At 51.7% G+C, this 26,209-nt stretch overlaps 2 protein-coding genes across 11 annotated transcripts in view; both read left to right on the plus strand.

Moving 5' to 3' along the window:
* The window catches only part of kcnj15 (potassium inwardly rectifying channel subfamily J member 15), a 35,829-nt gene extending 9,780 nt beyond the window's left edge, over nt 1-26,049 (plus strand). For 9 of the 10 annotated variants that reach the window (XM_079508512.1, XM_079508520.1, XM_079508516.1 and 6 more), the window contains 5 exons: nt 7,465-7,626; nt 17,978-18,274; nt 19,343-19,721; nt 22,368-22,579; nt 23,786-26,049. In XM_079508512.1, coding sequence (XP_079364638.1) covers nt 18,026-18,274; nt 19,343-19,721; nt 22,368-22,579; nt 23,786-23,980 — 1,035 coding nt within the window. In that variant the 5' untranslated portion in view covers nt 7,465-7,626; nt 17,978-18,025 and the 3' untranslated portion in view covers nt 23,981-26,049. The remainder of the gene's footprint in view (nt 1-7,464; nt 7,627-17,977; nt 18,275-19,342; nt 19,722-22,367; nt 22,580-23,785) is intronic. The other variant, XM_079508513.1, reaches the window with a different exon arrangement.
* The window catches only part of LOC306928416 (kelch-like protein 23), a 375,750-nt gene that overhangs the window by 4,419 nt on the left and 345,122 nt on the right, over nt 1-26,209 (plus strand). The gene's annotated exons all lie outside the window — the stretch shown is intronic.

Here is a 26,209-nt window from a genome sequence, read left to right on the forward strand (position 1 = left end):
TTTTCTTAATGGGCGTGGCTAGCGATTCAGGGCTGGAGCCAGGCTACAGCACAAGCTTTTTTTGGACGGAAGCCTGTGAGCGAACGCATCATCACGGCTAGGCTACACACCGGACATTACCAAAGTGACCATTGTGCAAGTCTATGCCCTTAAGTTTCCCCAGAGGAAGACGAGGACATCCTTGATGCCCAGCTCAGAGGCTAGAAGAGAACCCCCGGCCATAACATCAAGCTGTTGATTGGAGACTGGACAGCGACAGAAGGGGCCTTCACACCACAGTGGGTCCACACAACGGTCTGAAAGCTCCACAAATGAGAACGGTCTCAGCATTGGCAACTCCTTCAAACACAAACTGATCCACAAGATGACACAGGCATCACCTGGCGGTGACACCCGTAACCAACCGATCGTCACTGATAAGCGAAGGTGGCTAGAGGAGAAAGCAATGGAGGCACACAAGGCAGTAGAAAATAACAAAATGGTAACTCTACAGCATCAAGCTAGCTATAGGTCTAGGAGCAGCGCCAGTGTGCCAATCGGAGGCAAGGGTGGCAGGGCCTTTCTGAGCGATGAAGAGATAGGGGCTAGGTGGTTGGGGCACTTCGGGGAGGTGCTTAAAGCCAACACCTCCGACGCTTTTCAATCTTGACCAGGGAACACCAGCTTTAACTCTGAACATTACCTCAGCCGGGATAACCGGGATCATAGTTGCCAGAGTAATCAAGAGGAAGATATTGCAGACGGCACTTGTTTTGAACTATGCTTAGACGGCTCTTGGTTTGAACTATGCTTTGAACAGTTAAGATAAGCCAGTGGAGACGGAACTTGGTTTGAACTTTGCTTAGATGGCAACTATGCGCCATGTTTATTCATTTACTGTTTTCATTTATTTTTTGTAATTATTTTTGATGTTTTACTCTCCTCTGGCCTCCTCCTAGAGGAGGTTCTTGTCCAAAATAATTATTAAAAATACATGGCACCCTCACGGATTAGAAGGACAATGTCGGTCACCAGAAAACATGTTGGGTGTTTTAGATGATTCTATCATGGTTAAAATGGAGTTTGAAGTTATAATGGGTTTGTATAGCTAAAATGAATATCAAATATCTAAATACTGAATCGAGTAACTGTCTGGGGTGTTCACATAAGCCTGAGTAGACGATAAAATGATCAAAAGTTTTTTTTTAAAGTGAAATATCCCTTTGTTTAACGACCCATTCTGGACGGGAATCCCTTTGGTGTTTTAACTAAACATTATGTTATACTTTATAGCAGATCTACAAGCTCACACCAGCATTTTTTTTATTTGAGCTCTTATTTTGAAAAGCCACAGTTCAAGTCTACCGGAAGTAGCTTATCCTAGGACGCTCGACGGAGCCGAGACAAGCTTTGTTTACGCCACCGAGTGGCACGCTATGAGCTTGTAGGTCTGCTATTTTGAAAAATCGTGAAAATGCGGTACATTTTTAAATATATATTCTTTCAGAAGACTTGTTTTATTTCGATGTCAGGCCTAGCAAAGAAGGCACTTGCATGGAGGGCCCTGAGTGGCATGACCAGTGCATGGAACTCCAATCTCCCCAGTCAAATCAAACATGGCTTCTACCGGTCAAGTCTGTTCTATGTGGCAGTAATTGCGGGACCCTGAAGCCAACCCTACAGAAGTCTTTGGACGGGTGACACCAGAATGCTGCGTGCATGTACTTACTGTAACATCAGCAAGAATGTACATGTTACCAACAAGCTCCTGTATGAGGGAATACCAACGGTAAGTGAGAAAATGGCAGCCAGCCAGAATGAGACTAGCAGGACACTGCCAAATACATCAAGAACTGGCAGCCTGCAAATTGGTGCTGTGGGAACCAACACACGGGCATCGATCAAGATTGATGCAGGACCGAGATGACTGGAAGCAACGACCAGGGGTTTGTCTGGAATAGAAAGAACACGGCAAGAGGAGTCTCCTACGCCGGGCGGCTGTGGCTCAGGAGGTAGAGCAGGTCGTCCAATGATCCATGGGTCGGCGGTTCGAATCCCGGCTCCTCCTGTCCACATGTCGAAGTGTCCTTGGGCAAGACACTGAACCCTACATTGCCTCCAATGAGTCGGTCACCTCCCAATGTATGAATGAATGAACCATTGTAAAGCGCTTTGAGCACTTGGAAAAGCGCTATAAAAATGCCGCCGCCGCATTTTTTTTCGCCGCCGCTGAAGGTACCCAGCATCCCTGAGACAGATCCTGTCAGTCTCCCTCTTACAGCCCCGTATCAACTCAATTCAATTGTCTACAAATCATGTTCTAAATGTTTTAATTGTGTTACACATTGTGTGGCGACTGTAACAAACCGGGACTCAGGAGACACGATAACAGGTGCCAGACCTAGGCGAATTAATTCACAATAAAGTATTCACGGAAAAGTTCAAGGACAGGCAAATGCAGTTCAAGGTGAATATTGTTCATCAACAGTTCGTCAGGTGAGTAAGTAACTGAGGTTTCTGCAGGTGGATATCGCCTTAGCAGGATATCACAGGTGAGTAATTCATGTAAGTATGGTCAACATAAATATCCCTCCCGGGAAGTAACGTGAAGTTGAGGATAGCAGACTTTAAGTAACGCTAACTCAAGGATTGCAGACGTTAAGGTAAGTAATGATAACTCAAAGTTAGCAGTCTTTAAGGTAAGTAATGATAACTCAAAGTTAGCAGTCTTTAAGGTAAGTAATGATAACTCAAAACTCAAAGGTCTTTCAGGTAAGTGTAAATATACTTAGAGTACTCTGGTATTTCACTCCTTTTCCATTCCCTTGTTTAAAGGTATATTCAGTGATTTGACTTAATCTAAATATCACTTATTTTTTCTTTTTTTCTGGATAATCCTCCCTACTATAGAGTGTGCTGACCATATAAGGAGTTCCTCCCTGTCCCCAGCGAGCCCCTGGGGTCAAAAAACCCTAGTTTCAGTTTTGGTGGTGGGTGGCAAAGCCTTCATCCAATCAGGATGAGAGGGGCCTTCCTCCAATCATGATCGAGTGGGGGCGGGCCTTGGTGCACATGCTGTTGGCCTGTTGCACTTCCCCCCACTGTAGAGCGTGCATGTGCACATTTTGTTACCGGGGCGGACTGGGTGGTTTTCCAAATCACTCAAATCACTGAATGTTCCTTTAACTCATTCACCGCCACCAGGGGGCGCCAAAAGTCCCAGACCGCCACCATATATATATTTTATTTTATATATTTTTATTTTTTTCACCATGTTAAAAAACACGAAAAACACGTCCTTGGCGCTCCAGGACATCATGAAAAAGAAGTTAAATAAGCCCTTGGCGACCATTGTTAACATGCGGTTCCCGTGTCTCAAGCTCAGTCCTAAAATATTGTGCAGGATATTACAGGTGAGAAAATGTCTTTGTTCAGGTAAGCATGGTCAACATACTGTAAATCTCCCTCCCGGGAATTAACGTAAACTCAAGGATGGCAGTCTTTAAGGTAAGTAACGATAACTCAAGTAAGTATACATTTTCAGCGTGTACTCGTAGGTATTTCACTCATTTTCCATCCCCTTGTTTAGCATGCGGTGCCCGTGTCTCAAGCTCAGTCCTCCAAGCTATGTGCTTTGCCTACGGTTAAAGAGATACAATGGTCAGTGAACGTTCATAGTATCTCATAGAATGTGATATGAAAGAAAGTGGTTCTCGACTCACCGCCCGACAGCTCGCTTGTCGTCCTCCGGAGAGTGCTCCCTTCCTTGTGAGGCAGAGAGTGTGACTTTTATACTGCTGGTCACACCTAGCCGCTCCCACACAGGTGTTGTCTCATCAAGTTGATTAGCACGTACCTCCGGCTTGATGACGTGGCCTTGGGCTGTGACATTGACTTCTGCCTCACGTGCTCTCCTCTGGAGGAGACTTCCGGAGGAGGTTTCTTGCCTCCTCCTGGCAATCTTTTTATTTTTTTTACATTTGGATTACTATTCTTTGGAATTGTATTGTATTGTTTTCATATTGTGCTAAATAAATCAAATCACATGGACATCTTGGCAGCCTTCCTTCATAGGTGACGCCTGCAGCGCCGCATTGCCTCAACCAAAGCGAAAAGGGAACTGCATGTGTTCTTAGGCTGAGCTCACACGGTTAATGCAGTGATTTTTGTTGTGAGTGTCATGGCCGCCCACCAATGCATTTCCAATGGAGGTCACATGGTCTTGGTCATGGTCACAGCTTTCAGCTGTGTTTCGACTGCGCCCCTCCCCCTCATACAACACAATGTTGTGTCAAACCATGTGACTCCCATTGGAAATGCATTGGGGCGGCCATGACACAACACAACATTCATCCAACAAGCATAGAGCACTGCATTAACCGTGTGAGCTCAGCCTTAGGCTGAGCTCACACCTTTAATGCACTGCATTGCTGTTGTGAGTGTCATGGCCGCCCCCAATGCATTTCCAATGGAGGTCACATGGTCTGTTGTATGGCTTTCAGCTGTGTTTCGACTGCCCCCCTCCCCCTCACACAACACAATGTTGTGTCAAACCATGTGACCTCCATTGGAAATGCATTGGGCGGCCATGACACAACACAGCATTGATCCAACGAGCACAGAGAATTGCATTAAAGGTGTGAGCTCAGCCTAAGGGTGCACTCACACGGTTAATGCAATGCTCTGTGCTCGTTGGATGCATTTTGTGTTGTGTCATGGCCGCCCAATGCATTTCCAATGGAGGTCACATGGTTTGACACAACATAGGGGGAGGGGTCTGTTGTATGGCTTTCAGCTGTGTTTCGACTGCGCCCCTCCCACTCATACAACACAATGTTGTGTCAAACCATGTGACCTCCATTGGAAATGCATTGGGCGGCCATGATACTACACAGCATTGATCCAACGAGCACGAGAATTGCATTAAAGGTGTGAGCTCAGCCTTAGGCTGAGCTCACACCTTTAATGCACTGCATTGCTGTTGTGAGTGTCATGGCCGCCCCAATGCATTTCCAATGGAGGTCACATGGTCTGTTTGGCTTTCAGCTGTGTTTCGACTGCCCCCCTCCCCCTCATACAACACAATGTTGTGTCAAACCATGTGACCTCCATTGGAAATGCATTGGGCGGCCATGACACTACCCAACGAGCATAGAGCATTGCATTAACCGTGTGAGCATAGACAGCGACCACCTGCAGTTCCAGCCAGTGTTTTTTTAAGGTATTTGTACTTTACTTCCAATTTCCAGTACTTTTACTTCTACTCCACTACATCTCGGAGCCAAAATTTGTACTTTTACTCCACTACAATTATTTGAAAACTTTAGTTACTTTGGCGATTTTGATTAGAAAACATACATTAACCACTTCAACCCTATATACATTTTGGCCATTTGAAAATAGCTGATCTACAAGCTCACAATGTGTCGCAACGCGACGCATTGAGAGCTTGTAGATCGGCCAAAGTGTCATCAAGGGTCCTGGGATGCCTCTGCTACCCTCGCGTCCTTACCCCAAGGAAGACCCAGAAACATGGCTGCCATATCCTGCATGACTCGCTTCAAAAAGGCTCGCTCGGCTCAAGGACAGGCTGGAAAAAGTTCAATATGGGTGCAGAAACAGATAATGTGTATGAAGGATTGTACAATCCGCACTCTGTGGAAGTATTTGGGAGTCTTTTTTTTAAATAATAAAGACAATGATCTACAGCAGCAGTCCAAACAGACGTGCTTCGGCACGCAGGTCAGTGACTTAACACTGATGAAGGCCTGCACGTCCTGCATGACCACCATGACGGCGTTCTATCCCTGAGGACCTAGTGGCCACAAAGGCATGGATTGTAGGCATCCAGGAAGCAGGAGTGGGAGTCTGTTGGGCCCACACGTCATCACCGATACATCTGGGACCCGGGAGACGGCATCAAAGGAGGAAGATCTGCCACGTTGACAATTTACCTTGCTGAACCAGCTGCGTACCTGGTCGGGTTCATGTGATCAGTGATGTCACAAAGATGCACCCTTTGGCTTGCAAAGTTTATCTTTGTGATGTCACTGATCACATGACCCCATGTTCTAGGCTAAATAGAAGAGGGGGGGGGGCTTTTTATTATTTCCACACAACACCTCTGAGGTATATTTATGACAATGTGTGGTAATCCCCTTTAAGTAAATACTTGGCTGACACGTCGATGACTGGTAAAAGTTCTCATCGGTTCTATAGTGAGCAGAAATAATCAATAATAAGCAGACTTGGCAACCTGACTGTAGAAAGTAACAGTACAGTAAAGAACTTGGGGGTCATTATTGATTCTGAATTTAATTTTAATTCACACATTAATCATGTTACCAAGATTGCCTTTTTTCACCGTAGAAATATTGCACGAATCGGAGCCTATTGGACGATGCAAAAACGCTGATCCTTTGTTTTTTCTCGGCTTGATTACAATGTGTAGATAGATTACCTGATCATATAACTTATAGTCTGTTGATGGATTACCTGATCATAAGAACACAGTTTGAAATGGATTGCATGATTATTTAGTTTATTAATTCCCAGATGATTGGCCTCCTGGATTAACATAAAACAATGTATTAACTCCAAATGTCTGACAATGTTGTTGTAACTCTCTATGCCTGGTATGCTGCCCCCCCCCCCCCCCCCCTGTCTGTCTCTCTGTCTTCTGTCCGCACGCACGCACGCACGCACGCACACCTCAGAGTGTGTTTCCAGTACACACAGGTCTTCAGTGTGGTTAATAGAAAACAGAAGGAGTTCCTATCAGCTCCATTCAAGGTCACACACACACACACACACACACACACACACACACACACACACACACACACACACACACACACACACACACACACACACAGAGACACAGGCAGGTGAGACCAGTGGAGAGCAATGACAGTACACAATACATTGTGAGTTTGTAGATCTACTAATTGCGTTTTTTCCTCTCGAAAATGTCACACAAAATAAGATTCATTTTATTTCTCCAAATATATTGGAAATATATATAAAAAATTACAAATACACAGTAGGATAAAAAAACAATGACAATAATAATAAAAAAAGAAACGTAACATTTCCTCATGACCCATAGAAACATTGGGAAATGTCCTTCAGAACATGACTGTCCTGCCTGCGGAAGAAAGGTGGTAAATGAGGGTGTGTGTGTGCATGTGTGTGTGTGTGTGTATGTGTGTATACACCCCCAACAACCACAAAAAGGAACAACACAGTCATGTTTTAGTCAATAAAAGCGACACAAAGGAAGGAGAGGTGTCGTTTTTGTTGTGAAGATGGAATCAAAGTTGACCCATATCGCGGCAGAACAACAGCGCCTGTCCAGGTTCTCATGAAGTTGTCCTGAATACCAACGGGACAAAGTTCACCTCTCTCTCTCTCTCTCTCTCTCTCTCTCTCTCTCTCTCTCTCTCTCTCTCTCTCTCTCTCTCTCTCTCTCTCCTGTGCATGCAGTGGGACAATAGCAGAGAGAGCAGACATTGTGTGGAGCTGGGTGCTAGGGTGCTATTAAGACGTTTCATCTTACACACATGTTCGCTCTGTGCCGGACACACACACACACAACACACACCTGACCTGGCATTCTAATTTCTACCGTCTGACGGCACGCACCGGGTGAGTTACACGATCCACCAGTGTTAGCCTTGACAGTAGATTTTGATTTGATATGGTTTTAGTCGCAGTCTTTTGAATAAAAGTTAGGTTTGGTCATATTGTAGTCATTTTAGTTTTGGTCTGGTTTTAGCTGACTGAGATTTTATAGTCGACTACATCTACTGTTGAGGCCTTGATGGCGTCGTAATGTCCGATTCATACTTAGCTGTGTGCCGAAAATAGTACAACCAAGCATAACATTACTTGTCTTAGATCTATGCTGAATCTCGCCTCCATTTCTGTCTAGTTCTTGTGTTGATGAAATTGTCAATATATTTTTAGTCATAGTTTTAGTCACCATAGGTTATAGTTTCTATGTCGGCGTAAAAAGGTAGCCGACGAACATCTTTCGTCATGCTTTTAGTACATTTGAGTTATTCACTCTATTTCGTTTGAAGTTAACTTATTAATTTGCACAAGAAATACACCTGTAAATGTGTTACTAGCAGTGGTGGAAGAAGTACTCAGATTTGGGTTTGTTATTTAACCACTTAAACCCCTGTACTTGGTTGACTGGAGTCCCTCAGGGACCTATACTATACTATATTGACTTTTCTGTTTTCGCTCTAGAATAGATAACTTGGCTGAAAATAGCCGATCTTCAAGCTCACTTGTAGATCGGCTATTTTCTGTAAACGTTGCCCCTCAGTATACGGATGGTGGGGTCTAAATGGTTAACTTAAATGACTGGCATCCAAAAGTACCAAAATTAATTGTGCAAAATGTTCCATTCTACAAGTTTTCAAAATGTGTACATTTTTGGAAGATTGACACATTGTAGACACTTGTAGACCGAAGCAGGTCTACAAGCTAGCAGCACATAGTGAGCTTGTATACCGTTTATTTTCAAATAAAAATGGACAAAGGCAAATGGGGCTTAATTGGTGGATGTATGTTTTGTAGTAATTAGTAAAAAAGACTTCAACCCGGCTTTGATTTCATTGAAAGTTTACACAAGAAATACACTCGCAAATTCATTACTGTAAAAGAGTGGTTTTCAACTAGTTGTCTTGGAGTGGGGACCACCAGTGGTCCTTGAGCGGGTTCCAGGTGGTCCCCAGCTAAATGACGTGACGGAGGGGGGTCCGTCTCTACCTCCCCATAGACCGTGACGGTGGGGGGTCCGTCTCTACCTCCCCATAGACCGTGACGGTGGGGGGTCCGTCTCTACCTCCCCATAGACCGTGACGGTGGGGGGGTCCGTCTCTACCTCCCCATAGACCGTGACGGTGGGGGGTCCGTCTCTACCTCCCCATAGACCGTGACGGGGGGGGGGGGTCCGTCTCTACCTCCCCATAGACCGTGACGGAGGGGGGTCCGTCTCTACCTCCCCATAGACCGTGACGGTGGGGGGTCCGTCTCTACCTCCCCATAGACCGTGACGGTGGGGGGTCCGTCTCTACCGCCCCATAGACCTTGACGGTGGGGGGTCCGTCTCTACCTCCCCATAGACCGTGACGGTGGGGGGTCCGTCTCTACCTCCCCATAGACCGTGACGGTGGGGGGTCCGTCTCTACCTCCCCATAGACCGTGACGGTGGGGGGTCCGTCTCTACCTCCCCATAGACCGTGACGGTGGGGGGTCCGTCTCTACCGCCCCATAGACCTTGACGGTGGGGGGTCCGTCTCTACCTCCCCATAGACCGTGACGGTGGGGGGTCCGTCTCTACCTCCCCATAGACCGTGACGGTGGGGGGTCCGTCTCTACCTCCCCATAGACCGTGACGGTGGGGGGTCCGTCTCTACCTCCCCATAGACCGTGACGGTGGGGGGTCCGTCTCTACCTCCCCATAGACCGTGACGGTGGGGGGTCCGTCTCTACCTCCCCATAGACCGTGACGGAGGGGGGTCCGTCTCTACCTCCCCATAGACCGTGACGGTGGGGGGTCCGTCTCTACCTCCCCATAGACCGTGACGGTGGGGGGTCCGTCTCTACCGCCCCATAGACCTTGACGGTGGGGGGTCCGTCTCTACCTCCCCATAGACCGTGACGGTGGGGGGTCCGTCTCTACCTCCCCATAGACCGTGACGGTGGGGGGTCCGTCTCTACCTCCCCATAGACCGTGACGGAGGGGGGTCCGTCTCTACCTCCCCATAGACCGTGACGGTGGGGGGTCCGTCTCTACCTCCCCATAGACCGTGACGGTGGCGGGTCCGTCTCTACCGCCCCATAGACCTTGACGGTGGGGGGTCCGTCTCTACCTCCCCATAGACCGTGACGGGGGGGGGGGGGGGTCCGTCTCTACCTCCCCATAGACCGTGACGGAGGGGGGTCCGTCTCTACCTCCCCATATACCGTGACGGTGGGGGGTCCGTCTCTACCTCCCCATAGACCGTGACGGTGGGGGGTCCGTCTCTACCGCCCCATAGACCTTGACGGTGGGGGGTCCGTCTCTACCTCCCCATAGACCGTGACGGTGGGGGGTCCGTCTCTACCTCCCCATAGACCGTGACGGTGGGGGGTCCGTCTCTACCTCCCCATAGACCGTGACGGTGGGGGGTCCGTCTCTACCTCCCCATAGACCGTGACGGTGGGGGGTCCGTCTCTACCGCCCCATAGACCTTGACGGTGGGGGGTCCGTCTCTACCTCCCCATAGACCGTGACGGAGGGGGGTCCGTCTCTACCTCCCCATAGACCGTGACGGAGGGGTGTCCGTCTCTACCTCCCCATAGACCGTGACGGAGGGGTGTCCGTCTCTACCTCCCCATAGACCGTGACGGAGGGGGGTCCGTCTCTACCTCCCCATAGACCGTGACGGAGGGGGGTCCGTCTCTACCTCCCCATAGACCGTGACGGAGGGGGGTTCCGTCTCTACCTCCCCATAGACCGTGACAGTGAGGGGTCCGTCTCTACCTCCCCATAGACCGTGACGGAGGGGTGTCCGTCTCTACCTCCCCATAGACCGTGACGGTGGGGGGGTCCGTCTCTACCTCCCCATAGACCGTGACGGTGGGGGGTCCGTCTCTACCTCCCCATAGACCTTGACGGTGGGGGGTCCGTCTCTACCTCCCCATAGACCGTGACGGAGGGGGTCCGTCTACCTCCCCATAGACCGTGACGGAGGGGGGTTCCGTCTCTACCTCCCCATAGACCGTGATGGTGGGGGGTCCGTCTCTACCTCCCCATAGACCTTGACGGTGGGGGGTCCGTCTCTACCTCCCCATAGACCGTGACGGTGGGGGGTCCGTCTCTACCTCCCCATAGACCGTGACGGTGGGGGGTCCGTCTCTACCTCCCCATAGACCGTGACGGAGGGGGGGTCCGTCTCTACCTCCCCATAGACCGTGACGGTGGGGGGTCCGTCTCTACCTCCCCATAGACCGTGACGGAGGGGGGTTCCGTCTCTACCTCCCCATAGACCGTGACGGTGAGGGGTCCGTCTCTACCTCCCCATAGACCGTGACGGAGGGGGGTTCCGTCTCTACCTCCCCATAGACCGTGACGGTGAGGGGTCCGTCTCTACCTCCCCATAGACCGTGACGGAGGGGGGGTCCGTCTCTACCTCCCCATAGACCGTGACGGAGGGGGGTCCGTCTACCTCCCCATAGACCGTGACGGTGAGGGGTCCGTCTCTACCTCCCCATAGACCATGACGGAGGGGGGTCCGTCTACCTCCCCATAGACCGTGACGGTGAGGGGTCCGTCTCTACCTCCCCATAGACCGTGACGGAGGGGGTCCGTCTACCTCCCCATAGACCGTGACGGTGGGGGGTCCGTCTCTACCTCCCCATAGACCGTGACGGAGGGGGGGGTCCGTCTCTACCTCCCCATAGACCGTGACGGTGGGGGGTCCGTCTCTACCTCCCCATAGACCGTGACGGAGGGGGTCCGTCTCTACCTCCCCATAGACCGTGACGGTGGGGGGTCCGTCTCTACCTCCCCATAGACCGTGACGGAGGGGGGTCCGTCTCTACCTCCCTATAGACCGTGATGGAGGGGGGTCCGTCTCTACCTCCCAATAGACCGTGACGGAGGGGGGTCCGTCTCTACCTCCCCATAGACCGTGACGGAGGGGGGTCCGTCTCTACCTCCCCATAGACCGTGACGGAGGGGGGTCCGTCTCTACCTCCCCATAGACCGTGACGGTGGGGGGGTCCGTCTCTACCTCCCCATAGACCGTGACGGAGGGGGGTCCGTCTCTACCTCCCCATAGACCGTGACGGAGGGGGGTCCGTCTCTACCTCCCCATAGACCGTGACGGTGGGGGGGTCCGTCTCTACCTCCCCATAGACCGTGACGGAGGGGGGTCCGTCTCTACCTCCCCATAGACCGTGACGGAGGGGGGTCCGTCTCTACCTCCCAATAGACCGTGACGGAGGGGGGTCCGTCTCTACCTCCCCATAGACCGTGACGGAGGGGGGGTCCGTCTCTACCTCCCCATAGACCGTGACGGAGGGGGGTCCGTCTCTACCTCCCCATAGACCGTGACGGAGGGGGGGTCCGTCTCTACCTCCCCATAGACCGTGACGGAGGGGGGTCCGTCTCTACCTCCCCATAGACCGTGACGGAGGGGGGGTCCGTCTCTACCTCCCCATAGACTGTGACGGAGGGGGGTCCGTCTCTACCTCCCCATAGACTGTGACGGAGGGGGGTCCGTCTCTACCTCCCCATAGACCGTGACGGAGGGGGGTCCGTCTCTACCTCCCCATAGACTGTGACGGAGGGGGGTCCGTCTCTACCTCCCCATAGACCGTGACGGAGGGGGGTCCGTCTCTACCTCCCCATAGACTGTGACGGAGGGGGGTCCGTCTCTACCTCCCCATAGACCGTGACGGAGGGGGGTCCGTCTCTACCTCCCCATAGACCGTGACGGAGGGGGGTCCGTCTCTACCTCCCCATAGACCGTGACGGAGGGGGGTCCGTCTCTACCTCCCCATAGACCGTGACGGTGGGGGGGTCCGTCTCTACCTCCCCATAGACCGTGACGGAGGGGGGTCCGTCTCTACCTCCCCATAGACCGTGACGGAGGGGGGTCCGTCTCTACCTCCCCATAGACCGTGACGGTGGGGGGGTCCGTCTCTACCTCCCCATAGACCGTGACGGAGGGGGGTCCGTCTCTACCTCCCCATAGACCGTGACGGAGGGGGGTCCGTCTCTACCTCCCAATAGACCGTGACGGAGGGGGGTCCGTCTCTACCTCCCCATAGACCGTGACGGAGGGGGGGTCCGTCTCTACCTCCCCATAGACCGTGACGGAGGGGGGTCCGTCTCTACCTCCCCATAGACCGTGACGGAGGGGGGGTCCGTCTCTACCTCCCCATAGACCGTGACGGAGGGGGGTCCGTCTCTACCTCCCCATAGACCGTGACGGAGGGGGGGTCCGTCTCTACCTCCCCATAGACTGTGACGGAGGGGGGTCCGTCTCTACCTCCCCATAGACTGTGACGGAGGGGGGTCCGTCTCTACCTCCCCATAGACCGTGACGGAGGGGGGTCCGTCTCTACCTCCCCATAGACTGTGACGGAGGGGGGTCCGTCTCTACCTCCCCATAGACCGTGACGGAGGGGGGTCCGTCTCTACCTCCCCATAGACTGTGACGGAGGGGGGTCCGTCTCTACCTCCCCATAGACCGTGACGGTGGGGGGTCCGTCTCTACCTCCCCATAGACCATGACGGAGGGGGGGTCCGTCTCTACCTCCCCATAGACCGTGACGGAGGGGGGGTCCGTCTCTACCTCCCCATAGACCATGACGGAGGGGGGGTCCGTCTCTACCTCCCCATAGACCGTGACGGAGGGGGGTCCGTCTCTACCTCCCCATATACCGTGACGGTGGGGGGTCCGTCTCTACCTCCCCATAGACCGTGACGGTGGGGGGTCCGTCTCTACCGCCCCATAGACCTTGACGGTGGGGGGTCCGTCTCTACCTCCCCATAGACCGTGACGGTGGGGGGTCCGTCTCTACCTCCCCATAGACCGTGACGGTGGGGGGTCCGTCTCTACCTCCCCATAGACCGTGACGGTGGGGGGTCCGTCTCTACCTCCCCATAGACCGTGACGGTGGGGGGTCCGTCTCTACCGCCCCATAGACCTTGACGGTGGGGGGTCCGTCTCTACCTCCCCATAGACCGTGACGGAGGGGGGTCCGTCTCTACCTCCCCATAGACCGTGACGGAGGGGTGTCCGTCTCTACCTCCCCATAGACCGTGACGGAGGGGTGTCCGTCTCTACCTCCCCATAGACCGTGACGGAGGGGGGTCCGTCTCTACCTCCCCATAGACCGTGACGGAGGGGGGTCCGTCTCTACCTCCCCATAGACCGTGACGGAGGGGGGTTCCGTCTCTACCTCCCCATAGACCGTGACAGTGAGGGGTCCGTCTCTACCTCCCCATAGACCGTGACGGAGGGGTGTCCGTCTCTACCTCCCCATAGACCGTGACGGTGGGGGGGTCCGTCTCTACCTCCCCATAGACCGTGACGGTGGGGGGTCCGTCTCTACCTCCCCATAGACCTTGACGGTGGGGGGTCCGTCTCTACCTCCCCATAGACCGTGACGGAGGGGGTCCGTCTACCTCCCCATAGACCGTGACGGAGGGGGGTTCCGTCTCTACCTCCCCATAGACCGTGATGGTGGGGGGTCCGTCTCTACCTCCCCATAGACCTTGACGGTGGGGGGTCCGTCTCTACCTCCCCATAGACCGTGACGGTGGGGGGTCCGTCTCTACCTCCCCATAGACCGTGACGGTGGGGGGTCCGTCTCTACCTCCCCATAGACCGTGACGGAGGGGGGGTCCGTCTCTACCTCCCCATAGACCGTGACGGTGGGGGGTCCGTCTCTACCTCCCCATAGACCGTGACGGAGGGGGGTTCCGTCTCTACCTCCCCATAGACCGTGACGGTGAGGGGTCCGTCTCTACCTCCCCATAGACCGTGACGGAGGGGGGTTCCGTCTCTACCTCCCCATAGACCGTGACGGTGAGGGGTCCGTCTCTACCTCCCCATAGACCGTGACGGAGGGGGGGTCCGTCTCTACCTCCCCATAGACCGTGACGGAGGGGGGTCCGTCTACCTCCCCATAGACCGTGACGGTGAGGGGTCCGTCTCTACCTCCCCATAGACCATGACGGAGGGGGGTCCGTCTACCTCCCCATAGACCGTGACGGTGAGGGGTCCGTCTCTACCTCCCCATAGACCGTGACGGAGGGGGTCCGTCTACCTCCCCATAGACCGTGACGGTGGGGGGTCCGTCTCTACCTCCCCATAGACCGTGACGGAGGGGGGGGTCCGTCTCTACCTCCCCATAGACCGTGACGGTGGGGGGTCCGTCTCTACCTCCCCATAGACCGTGACGGAGGGGGTCCGTCTCTACCTCCCCATAGACCGTGACGGTGGGGGGTCCGTCTCTACCTCCCCATAGACCGTGACGGAGGGGGGTCCGTCTCTACCTCCCTATAGACCGTGATGGAGGGGGGTCCGTCTCTACCTCCCAATAGACCGTGACGGAGGGGGGTCCGTCTCTACCTCCCCATAGACCGTGACGGAGGGGGGTCCGTCTCTACCTCCCCATAGACCGTGACGGAGGGGGGTCCGTCTCTACCTCCCCATAGACCGTGACGGTGGGGGGGTCCGTCTCTACCTCCCCATAGACCGTGACGGAGGGGGGTCCGTCTCTACCTCCCCATAGACCGTGACGGAGGGGGGTCCGTCTCTACCTCCCCATAGACCGTGACGGTGGGGGGGTCCGTCTCTACCTCCCCATAGACCGTGACGGAGGGGGGTCCGTCTCTACCTCCCCATAGACCGTGACGGAGGGGGGTCCGTCTCTACCTCCCAATAGACCGTGACGGAGGGGGGTCCGTCTCTACCTCCCCATAGACCGTGACGGAGGGGGGGTCCGTCTCTACCTCCCCATAGACCGTGACGGAGGGGGGTCCGTCTCTACCTCCCCATAGACCGTGACGGAGGGGGGGTCCGTCTCTACCTCCCCATAGACCGTGACGGAGGGGGGTCCGTCTCTACCTCCCCATAGACCGTGACGGAGGGGGGGTCCGTCTCTACCTCCCCATAGACTGTGACGGAGGGGGGTCCGTCTCTACCTCCCCATAGACTGTGACGGAGGGGGGTCCGTCTCTACCTCCCCATAGACTGTGACGGAGGGGGGTCCGTCTCTACCTCCCCATAGACCGTGACGGAGGGGGGTCCGTCTCTACCTCCCCATAGACTGTGACGGAGGGGGGTCCGTCTCTACCTCCCCATAGACCGTGACGGAGGGGGGTCCGTCTCTACCTCCCCATAGACTGTGACGGAGGGGGGTCCGTCTCTACCTCCCCATAGACCGTGACGGAGGGGGGTCCGTCTCTACCTCCCCATAGACCGTGACGGAGGGGGGTCCGTCTCTACCTCCCCATAGACCGTGACGGAGGGGGGTCCGTCTCTACCTCCCCATAGACCGTGACGGTGGGGGGGTCCGTCTCTACCTCCCCATAGACCGTGACGGAGGGGGGTCCGTCTCTACCTCCCCATAGACCGTGACGGAGGGGGGTCCGTCTCTACCTCCCCATAGACCGTGACGGTGGGGGGGTCCGTCTCTACCTCCCCATAGACCGTGACGGAGGGGGGTCCGTCTCTACCTCCCCATAGACCGTGACGGAGGGGGGTCCGTCTCTACCTCCCAATAGACCGTGACGGAGGGGGGTCCGTCTCTACCTCCCCATAGACCGTGACGGAGGGGGGGTCCGTCTCTACCTCCCCATAGACCGTGACGGAGGGGGGTCCGTCTCTACCTCCCCATAGACCGTGACGGAGGGGGGGTCCGTCTCTACCTCCCCATAGACCGTGACGGAGGGGGGTCCGTCTCTACCTCCCCATAGACCGTGACGGAGGGGGGGTCCGTCTCTACCTCCCCATAGACTGTGACGGAGGGGGGTCCGTCTCTACCTCCCCATAGACTGTGACGGAGGGGGGTCCGTCTCTACCTCCCCATAGACCGTGACGGAGGGGGGTCCGTCTCTACCTCCCCATAGACTGTGACGGAGGGGGGTCCGTCTCTACCTCCCCATAGACCGTGACGGAGGGGGGTCCGTCTCTACCTCCCCATAGACTGTGACGGAGGGGGGTCCGTCTCTACCTCCCCATAGACCGTGACGGTGGGGGGTCCGTCTCTACCTCCCCATAGACCATGACGGAGGGGGGGTCCGTCTCTACCTCCCCATAGACCGTGACGGAGGGGGGGTCCGTCTCTACCTCCCCATAGACCATGACGGAGGGGGGGTCCGTCTCTACCTCCCCATAGACCGTGACGGAGGGGGGGTCCGTCTCTACCGAACTTGAGCCACGAGAGAAACCACAGAGCGAGCTAAAGCGAGCGAGTTGCCGTGTGGAAGTTCAGTAGAGCCGACTCGGCCCCGCCCCGGCCCCGCCCCGGCCCCGCCCCGCCCCGGCCCCGCCCCGCCCCCCCCCCCCTCGACCCTAACCCCGTCCGAGTTGTAACCCGATAGCACAGAATCGTAAGCATGTCGAACCCGAACTCGCCCAAAGCACAGTGAAATTCTGTACATGCAATACTAGTGAAAGCCATGCTTCTGTGGCGGTAAAAAAAACAGTAGTGCAATATGTACGGATTTGGGGGCTTTCTAGTAACCTGACTCCGCCAGATTGCAGCAGTATTGAGTTCACAAGTTCCCTCCTCCTGCCTGCATCTGGTCTCTCTCAAGCAGAAACGATGAACCGGAAGCAGCGGGACAAAAATCTGATATCTAATTTTGAGTTGTATAGTCCTGTTAGGTTGTGTTTACATTTGCGCTGTGGCACATCTACAATACGTCACCAGTCTCGCTAGTCTTGATCCCGCATACGGACGCATATCGCTCCGATCAGCATTTGATCGGAGTTCATCGTCTCTGCCCGAGAGAGACCAGATGGGAGCAGGAGGAGGAACTCACTACTGCCACCATCTGGCGGAGTCAGGTTAGCTTTCTAGGCTGCAGGTTGGTTATCGCAGTGGTTCTCAAAGTGGGGTCCGGGGGTCCCCAGCTAAATTATACTTTGAAACCAAATGGACCCTTATGGGTCCCATTTGTACACCCTCGGAGTTAAATTAACATTGATTTTACAATATAAAGTGGGGTCCCAGAGATAATAGAAATGCCATTAAATGGGGGTCCGTAGCCTAATGCATGCCAAACTAGGGGGTCCTTGAAATTAAAGAAGCTTGAGAATCACTGCTGGGGCCATAAAAATCTTCTCTTATGGGGGTCCCTGACATACCTTTTCAAATGCGGGTCCGTGGGCTAATGAGTGTCAATATGGGGGTCCTTGTCATGAACAAGTGTGAGATAACCCACTGGGTTACAGCGTTCAACTCCATCTCCCAGGGTTCCGTGACGTCCGTCCCCGCCCGCCCGCCCGCCCGCGAATCAACCATGAAAGGCATGATGGCCAAGAAGGCGGAGGTCCAGCGGCGCATCGTGTCCAAGGACGGCCACAACAACGTGCGCATCGACAACGTGGAGGGCATGGTCAAGCTGTACCTGCACGACATCTGGACCACGGTGGTGGACATGAAGTGGCGCTACAAGCTCACGCTCTTCGCCTCCACCTTCGTCATGACCTGGTTCATCTTCGGCGTCATCTTCTACTTCATCGGCATGGGCAACGGCGACTTCGAGGAGGTATTGTTGTCGTTGGGGTCGTTGTCTGTGTGATGTGCGTTTTTTGGCGGCTCTTGGTTCTTGGGTTGCCTTTTGGAGGGGGTGGGGGGGGGGGGTGTCTGTATTTGTGAGGGTGCAAAAGTGAATTCAAGTTGATTTCCTTTTTTTTTTTGGCTTTGGCTTTGGCTTTCTTTTTTTAATAGAGGGACAGACAGACAGTAGGCTGACAGGAAATGGGGGAGAGAGATGGGGGGGGGGGGGGGGGGGTGACATGCACTAAAGGCCGTCGGGATCGGGAGTCGAACCCGCGGCACACTGCCAGACTCGTGCTACCGGCCAGGGTGCCTGGACCGCTGAGCCACGTCCCAGGCCGTTGATTTACATTTTTAAATGTAGCTTTCCCCCCCCCCCCTAAATATTGAAAATAGCCAGTCGCGATGTAGATAGCTTATTTTCACTATTAAGGTCCTTGCAGACTGGACACGTTTTTTTCTGAAAACCGACAGAAAGACGCTGCTAAAAATCCGAAAAAAAGTGTGCAGGGACCTTTTATTGTGTGAAACTGTTGCCCAATGACATATAAATTAGGACTTAAGTTCATGCTCAAACTAATCGATTGTGGAGTTAATTTATTGATATAAATAAATATACACATAAATAAATACATTTTAAGTAGAGATGTCCCGATACTGTATCGGTATCGGGAAAAGTATTGGATCGGCCCTTATTTGTCATATCGGTATCGGTGAATATGCCAGTCTAACCACCGATCCGACACAGGGGTAAGGGGTTGACACTATGCCAGTCTAACCAGCGATCCCACACAGGGGTAAGGGGTTGACACTATGGCAGGTAAATAAAATGTTGGGACATGTGGAGTTTGCTTTGGAGTTGCCCAAACTGCAAGTGCACATTTGAGTGAGGAGTCTGCTATTAACACAACACAACACGAGATATATATCGGTATCGGTATCGGCTAACACAGAAATTGAGGGATCGGATCGGAAGCGAAAAAAGTGTATCGGGACATCCCTAATTTTAAGTAATGCACTTGTCCACTCTCGGGTGAATGTTTTACGTACCCAACAGGCGTTGCCGTCCAACCACACGCGCTGCCTGGTCAACGTGGAGACGCTGACCGGCGCCTTCCTCTTCTCGCTGGAGTCGCAGACCACCATCGGCTACGGCTTCCGCTACATCTCCGAGGAGTGCCCGCTGGCCATCTTCACGCTGGTGGCGCAGCTGGTCTTCACCGGCCTGGCGGAGATCTTCGTGACGGGGGCCTTCCTGGCCAAGCTGGCGCGGCCCAAGAAGCGCGCGGAGACCATCAAGTTCAGCCACTCGGCGGTGGTGTGTCGCAGCGAGGGCAAGCTGTGTCTGATGGTGCGCGTGGCCAACATGAGGAAGAGCCTGCTGATCCAGTGTCAGCTGGCCGGCAAGCTGCTGCACCCCAACGTGACGGAGGAAGGCAAGGACTTTTTATTTATCTTTTAACCCATTTAGTCGAAATAAAAAAAAAAGTTCGCTCTGAAAATAGCTAAAGTATAACAGAATGCTTGAAACACAAAGGGGTTCCCGCCCAAAATTGGTTAAACACGATAATCTATATATCGGATTTGAAAGTTCTCGTGTATATATATAGAGCTTAAACCCATTTAGACCTGCGGCCGATTCTGGAAAAAAGTCTTCTAAATCCTAAAAGTTTTCTGAAAATTCCTATGTTTCTGTGTGGTTTGTGCTCAACCTTTTTCATGTCAAGGACCCCCAGAATTATATGTATTTTGCCACGGACCCCCATCTGAAAATATGTTTTTCCAGGGACCCGCCCGGAAGCAAAGATTTGAGTTAAAAACATTCACTTTGAAAGAATATATATAATCAAAGATTTGCGCCACATTTTCACGATTTTTCAAAAAAAGTAGATCTACAAGCTTGCACACTGTCGTGCTATGAGCTTGTAGATCTGCTACTTTTCAATAGCTAAAGTATAACATAGTGCTTAAAATACCAAAAGGTACAGAATGGGTTAAACCCGGGGCTGTGCCAAGACGAGAAATCTCATCTTTTATTGATGTCTTTGAATCCAGAATTAATATTATTATGTTTACTGGATTTTAGCTTCCCGCCGCTAGGCAATGCTTGCTTCCATGGTGTGACGTCATCGAAATCCAAAAACTTTAGCAGCGTTTTTCTCGGAATTGAGGTGATATGAGGGAAGGGACGATGTTAGGAGCTGAATAAAAAAAATATCGTGACGTCCCGGTTAGCATATTGGTGCCTATGACACTAGCGAAGGTGATCCACGAAAATGGCTGATTACTACTTTGCAGCCTTTTTCGTGCGTTCTGTTGGCACTTGCTCCAGAGCGCTGGAGTCAATGGTGGCGTGAGAAGTCTGTCATCAGCCGTTATCAACGCCATTCAACGCAGCCAGAGTATGGACATTCACACACACGGACGTTGTTGTCAGCCATTGTCCGACGTGGAGTTGGTCGCGCTATATTACTAACCGTAACGGCTTAACCGTAACCCTAACCTCAGTCTTAACCGGGCCACGTAATTCCCATAACCTCATATCAGTCTTAACCGGCCATGTACTGTAAGTCAGTTTCATGATGTTTTTGCTTGGGCGGCAGTAATTTCACTTCTGCATTTCCTAGTTTCCTACTCGCCGTAGCCGGTAGCCAGTATGTGGAAATGTTCATAATGGCTGCATTGTCTTGATAAGAACATAGTGGTAATTATAGGTTGGTAACATTCAAAGCGGGTGCTATAGGGTCTATGCACACAGAATAACATTCAAAGCGGGTGCTATAGGGTCTATGCACACAGAATAACATTCAAAGCGGGTGCTATAGGGTCTATGCACACAGAATAACATTCAAAGCGGGTGCTATAGGGTCTATGCACACAGAATAACATTCAAAGCGGGTGCTATAGGCTCTATGCTATAGGCTCTACGCTATAGGCTCTATGCTATAGGCTATAGGCTCTATGCTATAGGCTATAGGCTCTATGTTATAGGCTCTAGCTCTATGCACACAGAATAACTCTTCCTATTTCTGGGCCGCTTCCCTATAGGCTACTTCCTTCACAGGTGTTATCGATGATACTAATGAAGGCTGTGTTCCATTCTGGTCAAACAGAGTCAGGGAGGGTGCTGCATGTTAAATCACTGGAAACACTCTGCTACACCAGCAATGGGTCTCAAAGTGTCCTTGAGTGGGTTCCAAATGGCCCTGTATTGTATCATGCAGGGTGTGTTAGCCTGGCTAATAAACCAGACCGAATCAGCCGTTGGCAAAAAAAAATTGCCTGCGATTTGAGTCTGGCTTATTAGCCAGGCTAAGGGTGTGTAACTTATGGGAGTCCTTGAAATTAAAAGTTTGAGAACTTACGTCGTATGTATTTCCCCTGGAAACAATCGTTTTTGAACCAATCGCAACTCGTTTCATTCACAGAGAATGTATAAACAGATTTGACACTCTGAAACCAGCTAGCTATAGGTCTAGACCAGGGGTTCTCAACGTCTCGCGCCCACCGCCCCGCCCCCCTCCCCACCACCAATACAAATTGACCGCTACAATAACCAATAGAGAAACTCTTCAGACACAGGCAGACAGACAGATACAGAGATCTCCATGTGGGACACAGACAGTTAAAATGGGTGGTATGACTACAGGTATTGCATTCTAGATCTCCATATACAGTATGGGCACAAAAAGCACAGACGGATAGTTAAAACAGGTGCTATGACGGGTATTATTATGTTCCCAAGTTGCAAATATTCAAAAAATCTTTGAATATATATTCTTTCAGAGCGAACGTTTTTAACTCATATCTTTGCTTCTGGGGGGGTCCCTGGAACAACATATTTTCAGAAGGGGGCCAAATACATACAATTTGGGGGGTTCTTGACGTGAAATGGTTTTAGCACCACTGGCATAGAAAACAGGGTTTTTCAGAAAACTGTCATGATCTTAGAAGACATTTTGTAGAATCTGGTCTCGGGTCTAAAATGGGTTAAAAATCCCCCTGCGCGATCCATAAAAGGCCTGTCTGTCTGTAAGCCATACAGTCTGTCTGTCCTGTCTTATCCGTCCGTCCCTCTAAAGGCGAGAAGACCAGCGTGCACCAGAGCCACGTGGACTTCTACATGGACTCGAGCGGCGAGTGTCCGTTCCTCATCCTGCCGCTCACCTTCTACCACGTGCTGGACGAGAGCAGCCCGCTGGCGGGCCTGACGGCCGACAACCTGCACACGCGTGACTTTGAGCTGCTGGTGACGCTCAACGCCACCATGGAGTCCACGGCCGCCACCTGCCAGGTACTAACTTTGGCGATGGAGAGGGCCGTCTTTAGTTCCACACTCACTCCAGAGGGCCACTGTAGTTCCACACTCACTCCAGAGGGCCACTATAGTTCCACACTCACTCCAGAGGGCCACTCTAGTTCCACACTCACTCCAGAGGGCCACTATAGATCCACACTCACTCCAGAGGGCCACTATAGTTCCACACTCACTCCAGAGGGTCACTGTAGTTCCACACTCACTCCAGAGGGTCACTATAGTTCCACACTCACTCCAGAGGGCCACTGTAGTTCCACACTCACTCCAGAGGGCCACTATAGTTCCACACTCACTCCAGAGGGCCACTCTAGTTCCACAATCACTCCAGAGGGCCACTATAGTTCCACACTCACTCCAGAGGGCCACTATAGTTCCACACTCACTCCAGAGGGCCACTCTAGTTCCACACTCACTCCAGAGGGCCACTCTAGTTCCACACTCACTCCAGAGGGCCACTATAGTTCCACACTCACTCCAGAGGGCCACTATAGTTCCACACTCACTCCAGAGGGTCACTATAGTTCCACACTCACTCCAGAGGGTCACTATAGTTCCACACTCACTCCATAGGGTCACTATAGTTCCACACTCACTCCAGAGGGTCACTATAGTTCCACACTCACTCCAGAGGGTCACTATAGTTCCACACTCACTCCAGAGGGTCACTATAGTTCCACACTCACTCCAGAGGGCCACTATAGTTCCACACTCACTCCATAGGGTCACTATAGTTCCACACTCACTCCAGAGGGCCACTATAGTTCCACACTCACTCCAGAGGGCCACTATAGTTCCACACTCACTCCATAGGGTCACTATAGTTCCACACTCACTCCAGAGGGCCACTATAGTTCCACACTCACTCCAGAGGGTCACTATAGTTCCACACTCACTCCAGAGGGCCACTATAGTTCCACACTCACTCCAGAGGGCCACTATAGTTCCACACTCACTCCAGAGGGCCACATTGCATATTACTGTCGTAGCAAAAATAGCCGATCTACTGAGACGCGTTTTGAGCTTGTAGATCGGCAATTTTTTGCTATATTTTTTGTTTCTTGGAAAACAAATAACGCGATGGTAACTATGCCAAAAAAACAACTTTCACCCACCTTATTTGTTTAGCCTACTTGTAAAACGGTGATGTGTGACAATAAAGCTGCTTGTGATTGTGCCATGCAGAGCCGCACCTCCTACGTGCCGCAGGAGATCCTGTGGGGCTACGAGTTCCGGCCAGTGCTCTTCAGCACCACCGGGGGGCGCTACGTGGCCGACTTCAACTTCTTCGACAAGGTGCAGGCGTGCAACGACGCCGGCCTCCTCCTGGGCAACAACGCCGAGAAGCTGAAGCTGGAGGAGGAGTACAAGAGAGAGTGAGCCGTTCCGTGTCGTGTGTGTATAGGCCTGATACGTGGCAGCCATATTGGAAAGAAACTGGGGACTCTTAATCTGGTGGTTCTCAAACCTTTTCATGTCAAGAGCCCGTGGACCCCTATTTGAAAAGATAATTCATGCCAGGCACCCCCATAAGATTTTTACGGCTCTACCAGTGATTCTCAACCAATTTAATTCCAAGGACCCCCAGATTGACATGCATTAAGTCTACGGACACCTGTTTACCGTAATGGTATTTCTATCTCTGTAAAATCAATCACCCCCGCCTGCCTCTGATTGGCCCCCCTAGAAGTATTAGGACGCCCGCAGGGCGGGGCATTCTCACATTCTAATCCATTACATCTGAGGGTAATATCACTTTTCTTCTGCGGGTTTAGATTAGGCTATGGTTACAGAAACATACATTAACTGATGCCTTATTTTACACTACAGCATATTCAAAAATATAGCCTAGTAGGTTAGATTATATTTCTATATTCCAAAAAAAATGGAAAACATTAAAATAATGTGAATTGGGAATTTCTGAATAATGAGTAGTTTTACTATTGATACTTGAAACTGGAAAGGGAGTAGTATTTATTTGTGTTGTTTCCTCTTTCCCGCCAAGGACTGTTTAAAGAGGACGAGACGCGAAGACCGTACGGGCGACGCCATGTTGCTTATGGTGCTCCATGGAAGGAAAGAAACATGCGCAGTTGAGACCAAGGAAGCTGAACGCGGAAGTGTTGGCTGCATATAGCCCATTGCGCATGTTTCTTTCCTTCCATGGAGCACCATAAGCAACATGGCGCCGCCCGTACGGTCTTCGCGTCTCGTCCTCTTTAGACAGTCCTTGTTTCCCCCCAACCCCATGTAAAGTCTTTGGGTACTCAAAAAATAAACGTGTATACGTTTGAGATATTATTATAATTAGTAGTAGTATACGAGAGTAGAGGAAGCGCTCGCACAACGGCATCACAACAGCGTCACAGAATGAAAATAGCCGACCTAATATGCTTGTAGCTTGTAGATCGGCTTTTTTAAAGCAGACATTTTCCAATATTCGTTGACACACATACTACATCAGAATACTATACTACGTAGTATGAATGAATAGAAAAATGAAATATATTGTTTATTTATGTGTATGTTATGGGGATATTATGTAATATCAGAGCCAAGAAGACTCTTCCTGTTGGTAGTTGAAGTTGCAATCTTGAACTTATTTTAATGAACAAAATAATATTTTAAAGTTGTTAGTGATATTGTTGTAAGAAAGTGATATTTTGTATGTATTTAAAACAAAAAACGTTTCTTTAGTTTTTGTTAAGTTATTTTCTCTACATTGTGATAGTAATCTTTGTTATATAGAGGGAGTGTTTGTTCAGTAACTTCTCTCCAGATCGTAAATAAACAAAACACACATTTCCAGCCTTCAGGTGGGATATAAATGTCATCCAAGTTGCTCTGACCTTCTTACCCAGACGGAGGACACAAAACCAGTGTTGATTTTGACAGCAAGTTTTCGTCATAGACTTTAGAGTAGTTTTAGTCACATTTTAGCCACCTGGAATGTTGTAGTGTTAGTCTAGTTTTAGTCGACTAAATCTACAGTTGATTTAGTCGACTAAAACGATTTTTAGCGTGCCTAGATGCCGTCGCAATGGCTGATTTTACACTTGATGAAAATAGCAGATCTACAAGCTCACAACGCGCCGCAGCGTCACGCGTTGTGAGCTTGTAGATCGGCTATTTTCAGCATGCAACGAAGGGCTATATCTTGTGCCACCCCTTATCCCTAAACTTATTTGCCATGTTTTACCATTTTAAAAACCCTTTTAAAATAGTTCAAATAGCTGATCTACAAGCTCACAGCGTGAGCATACTAAATGTGGCCACTTTTTGTTTGCATTTTATTTCATGTTTTTATTCATTATTTTTATACATATGTACGCAACATACTGTATGTCGGAGTACTTAATGTGTTCATGATATTTCTAATGTTTGCTGCTGTTCACTACAATAAAAGAGTTTGCCTATTAAGGGAACGAACCAATACTTGAACAAAGAAATACGATGAATGCGGTCATAATGCCTCGCGCTCTCTCTGGCATTGTTGTGGTAACAATGACTGTGTATCCAGTTACAACACAGCGAGGCAAGACTTTTATTTTGACAAAACACAGCAGAGCTACTTGGCTGCATGCGTCAACACAAACAGCCCTAATGTAA

Source organism: Electrona antarctica, assembly GCF_951216825.1.
Source record: "Electrona antarctica genome assembly, chromosome: 8".
Classification (NCBI taxonomy): domain Eukaryota; kingdom Metazoa; phylum Chordata; class Actinopteri; order Myctophiformes; family Myctophidae; genus Electrona; species Electrona antarctica.